Genomic DNA, 16,028 nt, shown 5'->3' on the forward strand with positions numbered 1-16,028 from the left:
TGACATCAGTGCTGGCTTCAGGTCCTAATCATCCTGCCTTTGTCAGAGGACGGTCGCGCAAGACTTTCACACTATTTTCCCATTTTCTGGTCCTTTGTTGTTGGTCGCCATAGCTGTGAATTACGAGATCAAAGGTGAAAAATGTAACTGATGGAGTGTGGACTCGTTCCCACAAGTGTGTTCAGTCTCCTGGTGACTGTCATGGTGAGGGGAGACAATTCTGTGCCACCCCACAAGTGGGTTGAGTGCTTTTGTGTGTAAATTCTAAGATGAAAAAGTAATCCTGTTTATCTGGAAGGTAAATATCTAAGGAAGCCTTAAACCACCTGGGAATATGTCATCTGTGTGTTGTTTGTTTTTTAATTTAGGCTGCATGTCAGATGGGCAAAGGAGCGTCTTCTCTTCTTTTTTTTTTTCCAATCTAGGCTTGTGTTAAATTTAGCCCCGTTTTGGCACAATAGCAGCTGCAAAGAAACAAGGTGCAGGGGAGAGAAAAGAAAGCAGGGCAGAGAAAATATGAGAACAGCAGAGACAGAAAAACTGAGGCACGTGGTAGAAAACAAAAAATTATGGGAGGTGGGCATGAGGAGTGAAAGGAAAATACTTATGATTGTGGAAAAAAACAGAAGCGGTAGAACAGAGGCTGTCACACATTATCCCTGTGACCCTCCATCTCCTGTCAGGCATGTTGGAGGAAAGGGCCATAAAAAATGGGGTTCAGTGTGAGTGAGAGAAGGGAAAATGGGGAAAGAAAAAATGGCTTGTCTAAAGTCACAATGGTGCAGCCAGCAGCTCTTCCCCACTGTCTATCACTTCTATTCTTGACACATGAGTGTCATGGAGGATGGAAACTGACACGGGGGCAGTGACAGCAGGAGTGGGGATACTGAGGGGGCACTGAGGCTTCAGTTCATGCCAAAAGTAATTAAAAAAAGAAGAAAAAACAAAGCTGGCAGAAACACTGCAGAACCAGGGGGGCGAGTTTGTGTGAGTGTGTTGGAACTGAAGCCAAGTGATGACTTAGGGAGTGACAGCTCACACACACACATAATTCAGCCTGGTGCTCTTAGAGCTTCTATATGTAGTTAACTCAACACTGACCTGCTCTACCCAGACTCCAGATCCCTCCTCAGGGGCCCAGATGATCATGGTTTTGTCCATAGAGGCTGACAGCAGTCTGAGAGGCTGCTGCATCTCACCACCTGTAGGGGGAGACAAAGATTAATAACATTGATACTGGACTAAAAAAAACTCCAATCAATGGTTGCTGCAACACACAGGGCTAATGCCCATAGGCTGACTCGGCTCGGTATATGATTGTGGGTTATGGTTCTCCTTTCAGGCCAAATGTATATGTAAGGTGTATGTTACCACACTGGTGATTATAACAGTAATGCGCCATTTTAACATTATTCATACACTGAAAAACTTCTTAAATGTGGACATCAGTTCAACTGCTTATTTATATAAATGTTTATTATCTCATGACATAAACCTGCTGGAGACACAATTCTTATCATATAGACATAGTGTATGCTTTATAGATCAATAAATCAAAGATCATTTGCTTGAAAAAAAAAGATGTAAAAGGTTGAAATTGACACTCAAAAGTTTGTTTTGATCTGCATTGTAAACACTCTTATCGGTTGTCGAAAAAGTTTAGCGCATTGCATTGTGGGATATGGAGTCCTGTAGAAGGATGCGCCTAGAAGTGCTTTTATTTCATTCCAATTGTAACTTCTTGTGTTTGCCAAAAAAAAACTCTGGAAATGTGTTGGAGAGTCACTTTGACAGTGTTTTCACAGATCGAAAGTTGAGGCAGGACAATGGCGGATGATTATTTTTCAGGTCTACATAGAAAGATTTTAACCCGTCTTGCTTTGCCTGAATGTCTCACGGAGTAAGGTGATATCACGGGGAATACCAGGAAAAAACAAGAAAGAAAAATCATGTTAAGTGAATCACTGTCCTTGTTTAGCGAAGAAACACATGAAATCACGGTAAGAATGAAGTAAAAACTACACAACCCACAATGCAATGCGTGCAACTTTTCCAAAAATGTTAATAAGAGAGTGTTTCCTGTGGAGATCAAAACAAACTTTTGAGTGTCGATGTCAACCTTTTTACAGTTTTTTTTTTTTTTTTTCAGGAAATGATCTTCATTTCTTTTCTTTTTTTTTCTTTTTATCTTTGAGGCCTACGCTATGGATTTATCGGATAAAATGTTTTTGTTTACAGCAGCTTTAATCTATTCATGGTCTCATTAATATCAGAAGTCAGAGTATAATGGTAGTTGAAGTTTAATTGATAGATTTATTTTGTGGAACGTGGAAAAACAGGAAACTATTCCACTCACTTATCAAAGAGAATAGAAAGCAATTAATGGAAAAACAAATAAGAACAACTATATATTACCTACAGTACGTTGTATGTCGAAAAAAACAAGTACTTTTCCCCACTCATTTTCAATCTTAACCCTTCTTCATGAATTAGGTATGATTTCAATTTTAGGATTCAAGTCATTCTGTAGCTTCACATAAGAAGAAAGAAGAGACCAAACTAAGACTATCTCAGACTGTCATTAGAAAGTGATGAGGATGTGTCAACTTGTAGTACAATAAAAATGTATTGTTTTTATACATCAAGTGATAGTGAGTGTGATGACATCAAAAGACTTCACAGTTTAGAAAATGTAATTACTGCAGTTTAACCAGCAGCAGTAGCAGCTTTAAATGGGAGACAATTGTAAAAGCTGGTACATGTGTGGCGTTAAAGGCTTCTAAGCCATGCAGTTTAAAGATAAGATTTATCTCTTCCATTATTATTTTCCCTGGAGATCCAATTAGGCCAATAACTTCTTACACTATTCCTTCACCATTGTTCCTGTCATACACAATCCCTCTCCCATTAGTTGAAGTCACTTCCTCAGATTCTGAGAAAAATTATGTCATGAGAGACACTGCCCAGTTTAAAAAACATTGGACTATCCTGGATATTACCTCAATTAATGGCTGATCCATGTCCTGTTTAGGAAAACAAATACCTTTGAATTGAGGGGGCTGCCAGTGGACACCATAAACCCGGTTCTCATGACCTGCCAGGACCGTTTCAAGAGCGACGGCGTATGCACAGGCCCCCTCTGTAATGTAAAAAAACCAAATGGAAACCAATATAAGAAGGCATTCAAGAAAAACTGGCCACCAGACTGATTTCTGTTACCAATAAATCAGTCGGCATACCTGTCAAGTATCCCGTTTTGGCCGGGAAACTCCCGTATTTTACCCCTCTTTCCCACAACAGTCCTGTATTAGTATTTTCCCATAAATATCCCATATTTTAATGTAATAATAATTAAAAGATGCCTTACTAAACTGAATGCCGTCACTAGCCTCGCGAGAACTGCCATCTGAAATGGCCTGAGTGGCAGTTCTCGCAAGATTAGTGCAGATAGTGGCAAAAAAAACCCGGAAACAACTCAGAAAAGAGATGATGAATGAAGACGTTCCAGTGAAAAAAACAAAGAACTGGTGTAAATATGTTGTAAAATGAGACAGTTTACATTCCTAAAGAGCAGCAGGATGGGCCACAGTTACACGTTCTGTTAGATTAATAACTGAGATTTTAACGTCTCCCACAGCGGAAGGAACCACGTAAATCACCATGAAAAATCAGCCAATCACAAGCTCCACAAATATACACTGCTTTAAAAAAGTGTTAAAGAATGCAAAGTTTGTAATTAATATGTCTAATAAGTCATTAGTGAATACCAGAGAACCACATGAGTGAGCATGAGAAATTATAAGAAAATATGTAATAAAATAAAATGTTAATGTCTAACTTAAAGACGAGCAATGTGAAATTAACAGTAAATATGCAACGTGTTGACTTGTATATGAACTGTAAGTATATTAAATAAACACGTGCTTCATATACCCATTTATGTTTTTATTTAGGCTGTTTTATAATTTAGGGATTAGGGCTGGGAGATATATCGAGATTCAAGATGTATCGAGTTTTCTATTTTGGCGATATAGAAAACTATAATATTTCATATATATATATATATTATAGCTTATTATGTATCAAAATACTAGTTTTAGGAGTCGCTGCTTTTACTTCTCAGAACAACATGTAAAGCTCAGTTAAATGGATTTCTGAGTGCACAGATTGATTAGCTGTTTGTTAATAAATGAGCCTGTGTGGCATTTTGCATCAGCAAATTTAACCCAGAATTGTCTTTCTGGTCAGACTTTATTTGATAAAATTTTCTAGATTTATATCGTTTATCACCATTTTGAGAAAATATATTGAGATATGAGTTTTGGTCCATATCAACCAGCCCTAGTAGGAATGTTGACAGCATTTCACTGTTAATAAAGGTCAACCTACCAGATTCTAATCACATATTTGTATTTAATAAGTGATTGACAAGTGGCTATATTATATTTCTTGTACACCTATCTTAAAATATAAGGGATACTAAAGCTTGGTTGGGTGGGTGGGACGGCTCGTAATGAGCGCCAGAAAATTTCCCTTATTTTCAAATCCAAAACTTGACAGGTATGTATTAGCATCCTGTTCAAACTGATGCCTTGGTAACTTTCTCACCGGTTTCTTTCAACTGAAAAAAGCTCTCTTTCATTTTGATGATGTTGTCGTCATCTTCGGTGTGGCCACCTGTGGTAGACTTGGCACGCAACCTCCATACTCTGATGAGGGAGTCTTGTGAACAGCTGGCTAACAGCAGCTCCTCGCCTGGATGAAAAGGAGAGGAAACTTTTTTTTATCCATTTACCCTGCTGTACAACCTTCTAACCATTGTATGGTTCACTCTTTTATGGTGAAAGCCAAAGGTGTGAAAAATATGAAATATGGTGGCAGTTTTTGCGTCTGGTCCACAAAAACTGTTGTTACACCTCTGACTTTGACATTTATTAATCAACATTAACAGCTTCATTTTTTTTCAGCCTTTTCACACAGTAAACACTGCATCGCTGACGTTTTATCACCCAATATGACTAAACACACGAACAGAGCAGAGTGTTGCTAATTTACACATTCACATCAACACAAGGTTTAATTTGCACTTGTGCTAATCGTTACTGTGTATAATCTTTCAAAGTTTTTATTGTACATCAGGACTAACTTTATACGACACTCGTGCGTGTGGTTTCCTGCTTCATTCATGATATATTTTCCTAAAAGAAATCATGTAAGAGCCACTGGAATTAGAAAACAAAGCAACCGAAGGTTCGAACCCCCCTCTAGTCAAGTCATTGTCGTGTCCTTGGGCAAATGGGTATGAATTGTGCATGAATGTTGGTGGTGGTCAGAGGGGCCGTAGGCGCGAAATGGCAGCCACGCTTCTGTCAGACTGCCCCAGGGCAGCTGTGGCTACGATGTAGCTTACCATCACCGGTGTGACTTGTGTGAATGAATAATGGTTTCTGTACGCACTTAGGCTGTGTTCAAAAAGGCATACTCTGTACAATGCACTGAAAACTCAATGAGTATGTACTATCTACTATATACTATAGTACGGTTAGGATGATGACCGTTCCCACCGAAGTATACTTCCAAATTTCCCAAGATGCATTTGGAACCTACAATGACAAAAACCTGAAGCACACTGAGGCTAAAAATCTCTGTTGATTCACCATTTTTGAAAGTTCTGAAAACATTTTAAGTGAGAAAGAGGCCAAGTAGAATATCAACACGTGCTCATTTGATCCATAAAACTCATGGAAACACATTGCATGCCGTCATTTCATTGTGCTACTGACAAAACTTCCGGTTAACTTCAAAACAAGAGCCCTATTTACAAAAGTGTTAAAAACTAATGGAAGACAAGAAGAGATGCTTTTGTTTTGAAAAGGAGACGTTTGATATTTAGCTTGAAGCCTGTCCCAGGATGATTTTACTTTTACTCTGTTCTGCTTGCAATGCATCATGGGGCGGTTGAGTATGCCTAGTGTGCCCACCGTACATACTTTAAAAAAGTCCCCATATAATATTCATCCTGGTATTTCTTGCGTACTCAATCGTTTCATACTATCTAATGTGAACACACTACATACTCATTTTGACATCAGACTTAGTATGAGTAGTACTTTAGGCGGCCTTTGTGATGCGCAAAATGGCAGCCATACTTCGGACAGTATGTCCCAGGGCAGCTGTGGCTGAATTGTAGATTACCACCTGTAGTATGACTGATGTAGTGACTGGTGTGAATGAATAATGGTTTCTGTATGTGCTATGAGTGTCCTTGAAAGAAGTGCTACATGAATCAAAGCCATTATTAAATCATAATCAATAGTTAGATTAAGCTAGCTCTCTGAAAGATGGAATGATGGAATGAATAGATTTGAGAACAAAACAAACATTTACAGTTTCCATGGGAGGAAAGGATTTCAGCTTTCCAACATGATTAGCCATAACTAGGGCTGAGACAATATGCTTTTGTTCGGATTGGGTGCCGATTCAATTTATATTGCGAGTATTGTGATTCCATAGAATTGATTATTATTATATTATAAATCTGAGTCATGCACAACATGACCCTATGACCACATACATGATTTAAAAAAAATATTGTGAAAAAAATTCAATTAATTAATTAATCAATCAATCAATCAATCAATCAATCAAAAAAAGCGATTCTGGAGAGAAATATAGATTTTTAATATTGTCAGAAAAAAAAAAAATATTGTGAATCAATATTTTTTCCCACCCTTAGAAATAACATTAAGATACTGTAAACCCAGTCTATGTGGGTAAAAACTCATTTGGTTTTCTAAAAGGGATTCACTTACACCCTAAAAGACAACACTGAAGTTTCTATTGGTGGCATTAAATATTTCATCTTTATTTTTTTTCCAATATGCATGAGTAGATTACAACAAGAAGCAGCAAATAAAGAGGAAATGTTTTAAGGCTTAGCTCTCCCAGATTTCTTACTGCGTCGCTTCTTTAAACTAAGTCTTTATATCAGACAATCAATCAGTAGGGTTGAAATATTATAAAGAAATAAATAGACAATTTTAAACAAAACAAATTGTTTGGAAAAACATTATTGAGGGAAAAAAAAAGCTTCAGTCCTAAAAATGGAATTTTAATTTACTGCATAAAAAATACTGTTTATGCAAACAAACAAATCCATTCATTGCTTAAATGAAACAAATCATGGTCTCATCTCCTGCACTGCTTGAAAAAAATTGCACCTGTTGATCTTTAACGGACCAGAACAAAAGAACATTTATTTTACTGCTGACACAGCAGAGAGAGGCATCCCACAACCCTGTGGGAAAACTCCACTGAAACACACTTTGCTCTCTCTCTTTGCTGCCTCGGAGCTCAGAGTGTGGACTTGGTCTGTGACTGTTACTTAGAAAAGGGCTGATTTAGGGCATGAGTCGTTTTTTTACTGCAATGTCAGAGCATTGTAGTAATGGAAAAGCTAAGAACATTAGAATACCATGGATTGGATTTAGACACTTTCACCAAAATGCTGTAAGGAAACACTTTTGTTGAATTGTCTGGGCTTAGAGGATTGTGTGTCAGATCAACAAGGTCTATAATGGGAAGATTAGGGGCCATCTATACTAGGGGTGTCCCGATCCGATAATGATATCTGATATCGGTCCGATATCAGCCAGAAAATGAATATCGGATTTTATCGGACTGCATCTAAAATCTCCGATATATATTATATTTATTCAATTGTAGAATACTGTAGATATTAGGTTGAAGGTTAAAATGTATGTAACCAATTGGTTAATAATAAATGGGTCCGTTTTTTTCATACCTACTGTTGCTGACTATTGTTCTCTGTTTGAGTAACATCACCTGATCAAGCCTTTTCTAATATTCCACACAACAAAATAAGTAATAAAAGTATGTATGATTCGTTCTGATATCGGATATCGGTCAATAATCAAGGCTGCAATATCGGTATCGTATCGGAATCGAAAAAGTTGTATCGGGACATGTCTTCTATTCCTCTTCATAACAGCGCATACTGCACATACTGCACACCCTGCACGTGCCACTGGTAAATTAAAGACCAACAAAGAGAGAGAAAGTTTCACTTCTATAGTCAATTTCAAAGCTCAAATAAACCTTTCATATATGTAGTCAGTGGAGGAAATTCAATGTACCCAGAGAAAACTAATGCACGCTAAAAGAGAGCGCAGTCAGATGTAATCACAATCACCAAGTTACATAAAAAGTTACTTTCTTTCCGCTCAAAATTTAATGAACCCCTGAACTCAGACTTCGGGATTGTTTTACATCATATTCTGTCTTTCCTTTTAATACAAACTACAATCTGAGATCTCAACTGGGATTAACAGCTACAAACTACATCTGAAAAACATCAAATGCTCATTCTGTGCACCAGAAGCAAAGACAGTATTTCTGCTTAATGATGGTTGACTTAAAGACATTAATATTAATAATGATTTACCTTACAATAAAACATATTTTTAACTATACATACATGTATGTATGCATCGTTATTCCTTATTATTAAAATTAAGAAAATTTAACTTTTTTAAGAAATAACTGTTTTTAATATATTCAATACAATAATTTTTTTTTTTTTTTTTCCCAGTATTATTATTTTTTTCAGTATATTCCTTTTAAAAGTGTAAAACACTGAATAACTTCCTGTGTACTCCGTAGTGCTCACCTGCAGATGCCCAGGTCACACCACAAATCCAGTCTTCATGTCCTTGCATTGACATTGCTTTCTGAAACTTTTGCCGAGAAACATAAAAAGGTCAGAGTTGGACAAATAAAACATATAAAAATTCTATATTACGAGCAAACTTACCTCTGTACCTTTCTGCACGTACAGATGCACCTTGGAGTCATCGCCCCCACAGGCCAGAATGGGAACTGTGAAAAACAGACTTCTCACTCACCACGCAATCCCATGAATATGCACAGACACATATAGGACATTTATATTTACAGCAGCTTTTATATTCTATCTACAGAGCCAGGTTTAAAAGCAAGATAACAGTGGGCATCAAACAAAGCAAAATGCATATAAAACAGCACAGCAAGATGACAAGAGACACTTCAATGGTGGGCCGTGTTGTGAATGTGACATTTAGTTACAGGCACTAAAGCCAGGCAGTAAACTGAGATAGATGACAAGAGAAGATAGCCATACGTGTGCATGTGGCCATGCATTCATGTGTGTGCGGCACACGTCTCAAAGATGTCTGCATAAGAACAGTTAAAGCTTACCTCGGCTGCCAGGCAACAGCACCAGAGAGACATCCATCATGAAACCGCTGCCAAACGATAAGCTATGGAGGCACTCGGCTGCCCAACACAAAGGAGGGGGAACAAAATAATCTTTCAGAAACACCAAAGTGATATTAAGAGCCAAATATAGATCATGACAATTATCAACATGAAGAAGATAAGACATATTTCCAATTTTTTCCTCTGTTGGCTCCTATAATAGTCACCAAACTGCTTCAGACTGACACAAAAAAGGCTCTTTTTTTGTTTTGTTTTGCGTGTCTTTAAAAAAAGAATTGTTGGGAGGAAATCTGTGGTACAAAATGTCTTAATGCTGGACATTTGTTAAATGACACAAACCAATTTAGAGGAATTTTATTGTTGGGCAACTACTAAAAGAAACTGCAGCTGAAGCATAAAGAGTGATTCCTAATGCAGGGTACGGTGTACATCCTCAGGTCTCAGAGTGAGGTATCATGCATCAGGAAAACCTCTGTCCTAAAATGTACACTTAAATACAAAAAAAAAATCAGTTATGAAAGGTTCATAATAATCATAATAACAGACATCACTAATCATTTTACAATTAATTTATTGTCTACGAATTTCACCCGTTTGCCCTAATGGGTAGCAATGGGCTGCTACAACATTGTGAGCACTTCAGGGAGCAATTTTGGTTTAAAGCTGCTGGGGACTATCCCTAACATTTTTTGAACTGTGCCTGTATTTCATCCAAAAATGTTTGCATCCACTACAGATGCCAGTGTACCCCCAAAAAACACATCCAAAGAAACATTTCTGATGTTTTCTCAGACTGAAAGATGTGCCAAAACATTAGCGATAATAGCGAATGTTGATATAGTGGCTTTCCAGGGAAACATCCAAATATAGCTGAAATGTAACATCTCACAGACTGACGTCGTATCACCATCATAAACAAACCAGAACAAAAATGACATCAAGCGAATCACTGTCCTCATCGTCTGGCAAAGAAACAACAAATCATGCTAAGAATAAATTAAAAACCACTTTATTTTAAAGAAATGTTTCCACTTTAACGCCAATCTTTGCAGAATGCCCAACCCCACAATGCAATGCACAACATTATCCCGTTTTTCTAAAGAACTTTGTTCTATTTATTGAAATGTTAGTAGGGATGTAATCGTAAGGCAGTTAATATCGGTTCATAGGTATCACGGTTCACATCGATGCTCTGAAAATTGAATCGCAGTACTTTTTTTAAACAGCAGAGGGCACTTCTCGTCCAGAAGTGATGGCGGTATCGTGAATCGAATCGTATCGGGAGTTGAGTGAATCGTTACATCGCTAAATGTTAGTTATCGTCCTCAGCTGTTTTAAGGGTCTTGCTCAGGGACCCTTAATGGTGGCTATGCTTACGCTTTGCTGGAATTTAACACAGACCCTCCAGTCCTCTTGCCCTCATCTCTGAACATTGCATATTCCTCTGTATAAGTGCATAAACAATTCACGCTCTCACTCTTTTTAACCTAATTCAGTGTGCATGTGATTAACCTTTAAAATGACAATAAATATTAAAAATGTGATAAATTAAAGCAGCTATTTAACACTAAGCCCTTCAGCAGCAGAACAATAGGCACCTTAGTGGCATTATTAATTATTATATTTGCTATGAAACATTAAAAGGCAGCGGGTTATGAACTGTGACATGAGAAATAAAAATGTTTGACAAACGTCCACCATAGGGAACCCTTCCACCCTGAGTGCAGAAAGAAGCGGGTACAGAATATCGATGGATGGATGAATGAATGATGTTTATCATGAAATGAAAACATGGCAACAAAAATATTCTTGTCAATTTTTTGTCACCTATAGTTGCTTTCTCGGGCCAACAGATGCACAACCAATGCACAATTTAATTTAAAAAGAGCAAATGAAAACTCTGGGGTTTTTTTTTTAAAAGCCATATTTAAATTACATGAACCCAATGTATGCATATGATTGCTAAAATGTTCACATTTGTTCATAGTTACAGTGTCTCACCGTCTTTGTCGTTGCTGCAGAGCCAAAGTCTGACTGTGGAGTCTGAAGCTGCTGAAGCCACAAGGATGACAGAGTCCTCTGTGTAAATGGCATCCACAGCACACACTGCACCAGTATGTCCCTTACACTCCACTGCCTTAATGAACTGGACAGAACATTATTCACCATTCATCAATAATCGGTCACATATTTAGCTCATATTCTCAATGAATAACAACATCACGTAAAGTAAAATCTAGCGTATGAAGCCATGAATCTGTGTATTATTCGTTCATTCGTTTTTCGTTATGTAACAAAAACATGAAAAATGAAAAAAAAACACTCATTATTTGACATTTGTTTCCAGAACCAAAATGAAAAAACAGAAAACGCCTTGTTTTTCAAATTCAAGCTCTTTTGCTTCGGTACAGAAAACAAAAAACGAAAACCTTTATTCGTTTTCTCCATTACCGATTTGCCAAAGTACGTGACCCGGAAGTGTACTCTCATCAGACACTAACGGCTATGATAACGGTAGTTCGGCATGACAAGATCGTTGTTTCCAACTGTGCATCCAAAACATGTCCTTTTCGCTTTAGCTGGTGTTGGGCACAGAACCTCCTCACGGACATTTCGGAAAATTTAGAGACACCTAAGTGTTGCAGAGCTGAATATATCGCGGAATGTGTAACGCTTCACTTCCGGGTCACGTACTTTGGCACATCGGTACACGGATTGCCATGGACCATAACTCTGTAGTAATAATAAGCACACACCTGTTTAGAGATCATGGGTTGAAAACAAAGGGAAAGCCTGAGTCTTTACAGTTTTTAAGGTTGACTTACCGTTCCATGATTCTCCTTCCAGAGAATGAGCAGATTGTCTGAAGCCCCTGAGACCAGATGACTCTCTGTGGGTGTGACGATGATCAGAACATTATGTGGTGCAATACACAGTCAAAGAATCAGAGGTCAGCTACAATACACCTACAAGAATTCATTATTTAAAACAGTTTTAAATATTGAAGAAAAAGAAAAACAAAGTTTCTGGGAATGATTCACATCTTGTAAAATTATTCCCATTCGGTAAAATCTGAAAAATTTTTCTAATCGATTTCTCAAACCATAACAATCTGAGTAAGACTATCTATTCCAAGGGGATTGTTTTGTCATTGGTGACCAGTATCAAAACGTTTTGAAGGCTTATGTTTTAGTAGGCACAGAAAATCTGGGCACTACTATCCCCGAACTGTTAGCTTGTACCTTTGTGTACTGTTTGATTTCTTAAAATTTTATTACTGCACATATAACTTAACATAACTTAACTTAAAATATATTTGTATTAAGTATTTAAGGTAGCTCTGTGGGCCTCAGTCTATCTAAACTATCAATTACTCACAAACACTTGCTGGAAGACTGGATGGACATTAGGAGTGTGACAGTATTTTGATATATCACAATATTTTTTCGCACAGTCGATTATCGATATGCTCGCGCTAAGTAACCATTTTTTTGGGGGGGGGATTTAAGATTTATTTTATTATTTTCAAAACCTTTTCTGCTTTTTCACTAAAATGTGCAGGTAGGTCTTCACAGAAATGTTGTCACTGTTTGTTGAAGGAACCAATATATTGTTTACTGGAATATTGCACGATAATGGTGTCACTGGTAAGAAAGACCCTATTTTTTTGTTTACAAAAAGCACTATTGGAGATACTTATTAATTTACATTGATATGTTGACACTTATTTACAGAAATGTTGCACTAAAATAGTGTCACTGTTCATAGGACACTTTTTCAATTTATTGCCTTTCAGAGATATAAAATAAATATTGTATTTTTTCATTTAATCTTTTTTTTCTCTTGTTATGTCAGATTATTGTAGATTGATTTCTGACCAATATATCGATAATTGCAGTATTGTCACATCGTGAGATAATCGTTATTGTGAGCTTTTTAAGGCATATCGTGAGGTACCCAGAGGTGTCCACCCCTAATGGACATCATTGTGTTAAAACACTAATAAATATACATGATTATGAAACATAAAATCTATTGCATTCAAATGCCTTGTTTACATTACAAAGACATGTTAATATGCACCGCATGATATTTCCACTTTACTCAGTTGATGTTTCACTGTGTCTACTATTTGTTTATATACTTTGTAATGTGCTCATATTGGTGCACACTGTCCTTAAATAATAAAAATGGCAACAAAAAAAAAGGTGTCTGACTTGTTAGCTCCGCCCATTTTTGACACAAACGTTAAATGTTAAGGCTCAAGTTGTGTCTATTTCTTGTTAAACTGTGTACTCCTGATTTAAACTGATAACACACTTATTATGCCTACTTTTAGTGTTAGATTATATTATTAACACAAGATTCTTGTTACTATCCCAAATATTGAACCTCTTTTTTTATTTCTGGCTCTACGCCTCATTGATCTGAGCCTATACAACTTGAAGATCATCATATCTGGATTCATTTTGACAACTTATAAACACAATAATAGATTAATCGTGTTTGTACAGTGAAATATGTACCATACAGCGGTTTGACAGCTGGATCAGGTGTCACTCACCGATGCGGTCCTCTCTGTGAACCCAATGAACAGCATTCACCCTGCCTGTGTGTCCGTTCAGCACAGACACTACTTTTCTCTCCTGTGAACAGACCAAAACAAGCTTAAACTAAGGCAGTGAGCGTAAAACCAGAGACTTTACAACACAGCTCCTTCTACAACCAACAGGCTCACTTTAATTAAAGCAAACATTCAAGTCTCTGTTACCTCCACGTCGTACAAAGCCACCGAGTTACACGTTCCGAAAGCAAGTGTTCCTCCACGGCCCCAGCAAACAACATTTGGCGTCCTGTTTGCACAACAAGCTACATGGCATGTTTCTATCACGGGTGCCGCCATCTTGGAAGTTTTGGTGTTGCTACAAATTCCGGCCGACGTCAAGCACTTCCGCCGCAGCCGGAAATAAAAACTCTTACAAGATTAACTCAACATGAATGACAAAAAAAACTAATTAAATTTTCTTAAGTATGCAAATAAAAACATGAAAATTCTTGTTTGGTTTAAAGAAGAAACATAACTAATTTTGCGATATTTTTAATTATGGCAAAAGTTACTTTATTTCAGTTGTAGTATATATTAAAATCCAGCAGGTGGCATAAAACAACCATAAAAACTAGCATCCTTCATTTAATTTTATTTATTATGTTGTTTCTTTGATAACTTTGCCCTTTTTTTAAAAAAAATAGCCATTATTTTTGGTTATTGTAATCGAGTATACTCAGTCTATGAACTTCTGAAATTCAAAAAATAAATGCCATTGTTTTGTTTTTTTCTCATAATAATTTCCATAAAAAAGTGGGATTGCACAGCATAAATGCAATACTAGTAATACTTTGATGGGGAATGGGACAGGAATATGTTATGAAGAAGTAAGGAGATGCAGAGTGAAAAAGTGCTATGTCATGGGAAGCAAAACTATACTTCGTTGATGAATTTGGCGTTACAACAGTAACTTTAGCTTAGTAATGGTGATGTGAAGAGTTGCAGTGAATACAAAGGGATACAGATAGTCCACACGGAAACGTATGAATAGACTGACAGTCTATTGTCCATTGTCCAGTTTAGGTCACGTGATAGGTGCGCCACGTGACTTAAAGTTCCATCAATTTTATTTTAGCTCATATTTATTTTTAGCTACCCCGCCAACTCTTTTATTTTAGCCCTAACCCCAACCCTAGTCCTATCCCTAACCCTAACCCAGGAAATACCCTAAATTATTTATTTTTTTCGATTATGTATTTTTAAAGGTGGAATTTGCCGTGTTAAATATGTTAAAATGAAATATATATGTCAAAAGTGGGATTCAAACCCACAGCAGCGGAAGGAAGAATCCTTGAGTCAGGCGCCTTAGACCACTTGGCCATGTAGAAAAGGTCCTGCAATGCCATCTTTCGTGCGGATCCACTGCCTGTTAATAGCTACGTATTACTTACTAGGAGACACTTCCTACAAAGAAACTGTGCCATCGGGGTCACAATCTTGTTTAGGGAAGAAGGTGGATTAAATCGAGGATCGGATCTGATTTCCCTCTGGTTCAGAATGTAATGGAAAAGTTGACAGATGACATTCAGCAGGAGGCCCTATTTACAATGATGTTTGCAGATTACACCATCACCTTAAAAGATAGTATAGGAAGCGTGATCGAGGGACTGTAAAAGTTAGGGTGTACACAGTGGAAGATTATATAGCCAGTAGAAGCAAGTTGGAATACATCCATTATAGGATGATAGTGATATAGGTCCAAAGATCAAGATGAGAGGTGTAGGGATTGGATGACGGCTCAGCCATCTAAAGCAACGAACAGTGCATAAAAAGAGATGAACAAGGGAGTTAAGAGTTTCTTGAATTCTGGCAATGGAGTAGCAGTAATGCGATTACTGGATGTCAGGAGAGTTGAGTTTGCTGCTTTCTGCTGGGTAGGAGAAACACAAAAATCAACTAGTGGATCAACCACCAGAATAATCACCAGACAGACAGACACACTGACAGATTGAAGATACCTATGTATATTTTCGCAATCAGGACAGAAACAGTTTGACAGTAACCAACACTGATTGACTGTAAAATAGGTTACCTTGCTTTAGCTGTTGTTAGTGTCCCCTTTTCTCTTTGGCTCAGTGAAACAGAATTGAAGCACACTTGGCAGAATGACACAACCTCTGAGAGGATATCCATTCATTTCCACTCT

The 16,028-nt window shown here is 37.3% G+C and overlaps 1 protein-coding gene across 1 annotated transcript in view; it reads right to left on the reverse strand.

Moving 5' to 3' along the window:
* Positions 1–14,200, reverse strand: part of elp2 (elongator acetyltransferase complex subunit 2) — a 37,990-nt gene extending 23,790 nt beyond the window's left edge. Inside the window, exons 1-10 of the mRNA XM_028461812.1 lie at positions 14,048–14,200; positions 13,841–13,922; positions 12,102–12,166; positions 11,278–11,422; positions 9,256–9,333; positions 8,834–8,898; positions 8,690–8,756; positions 4,609–4,755; positions 3,044–3,139; positions 1,102–1,202 (exon numbers count right to left, since the gene is read on the reverse strand). Coding sequence (XP_028317613.1) covers positions 1,102–1,202; positions 3,044–3,139; positions 4,609–4,755; positions 8,690–8,756; positions 8,834–8,898; positions 9,256–9,333; positions 11,278–11,422; positions 12,102–12,166; positions 13,841–13,922; positions 14,048–14,179 — 978 coding nt within the window. The 5' untranslated portion in view covers positions 14,180–14,200. The remainder of the gene's footprint in view (positions 1–1,101; positions 1,203–3,043; positions 3,140–4,608; positions 4,756–8,689; positions 8,757–8,833; positions 8,899–9,255; positions 9,334–11,277; positions 11,423–12,101; positions 12,167–13,840; positions 13,923–14,047) is intronic.
* Positions 14,201–16,028: the final 1,828 nt, after the last annotated feature.

Source organism: Gouania willdenowi, chromosome 11, assembly GCF_900634775.1.
Source record: "Gouania willdenowi chromosome 11, fGouWil2.1, whole genome shotgun sequence".
In the NCBI taxonomy this organism is placed as follows: Eukaryota; Metazoa; Chordata; class Actinopteri; order Blenniiformes; family Gobiesocidae; genus Gouania; species Gouania willdenowi.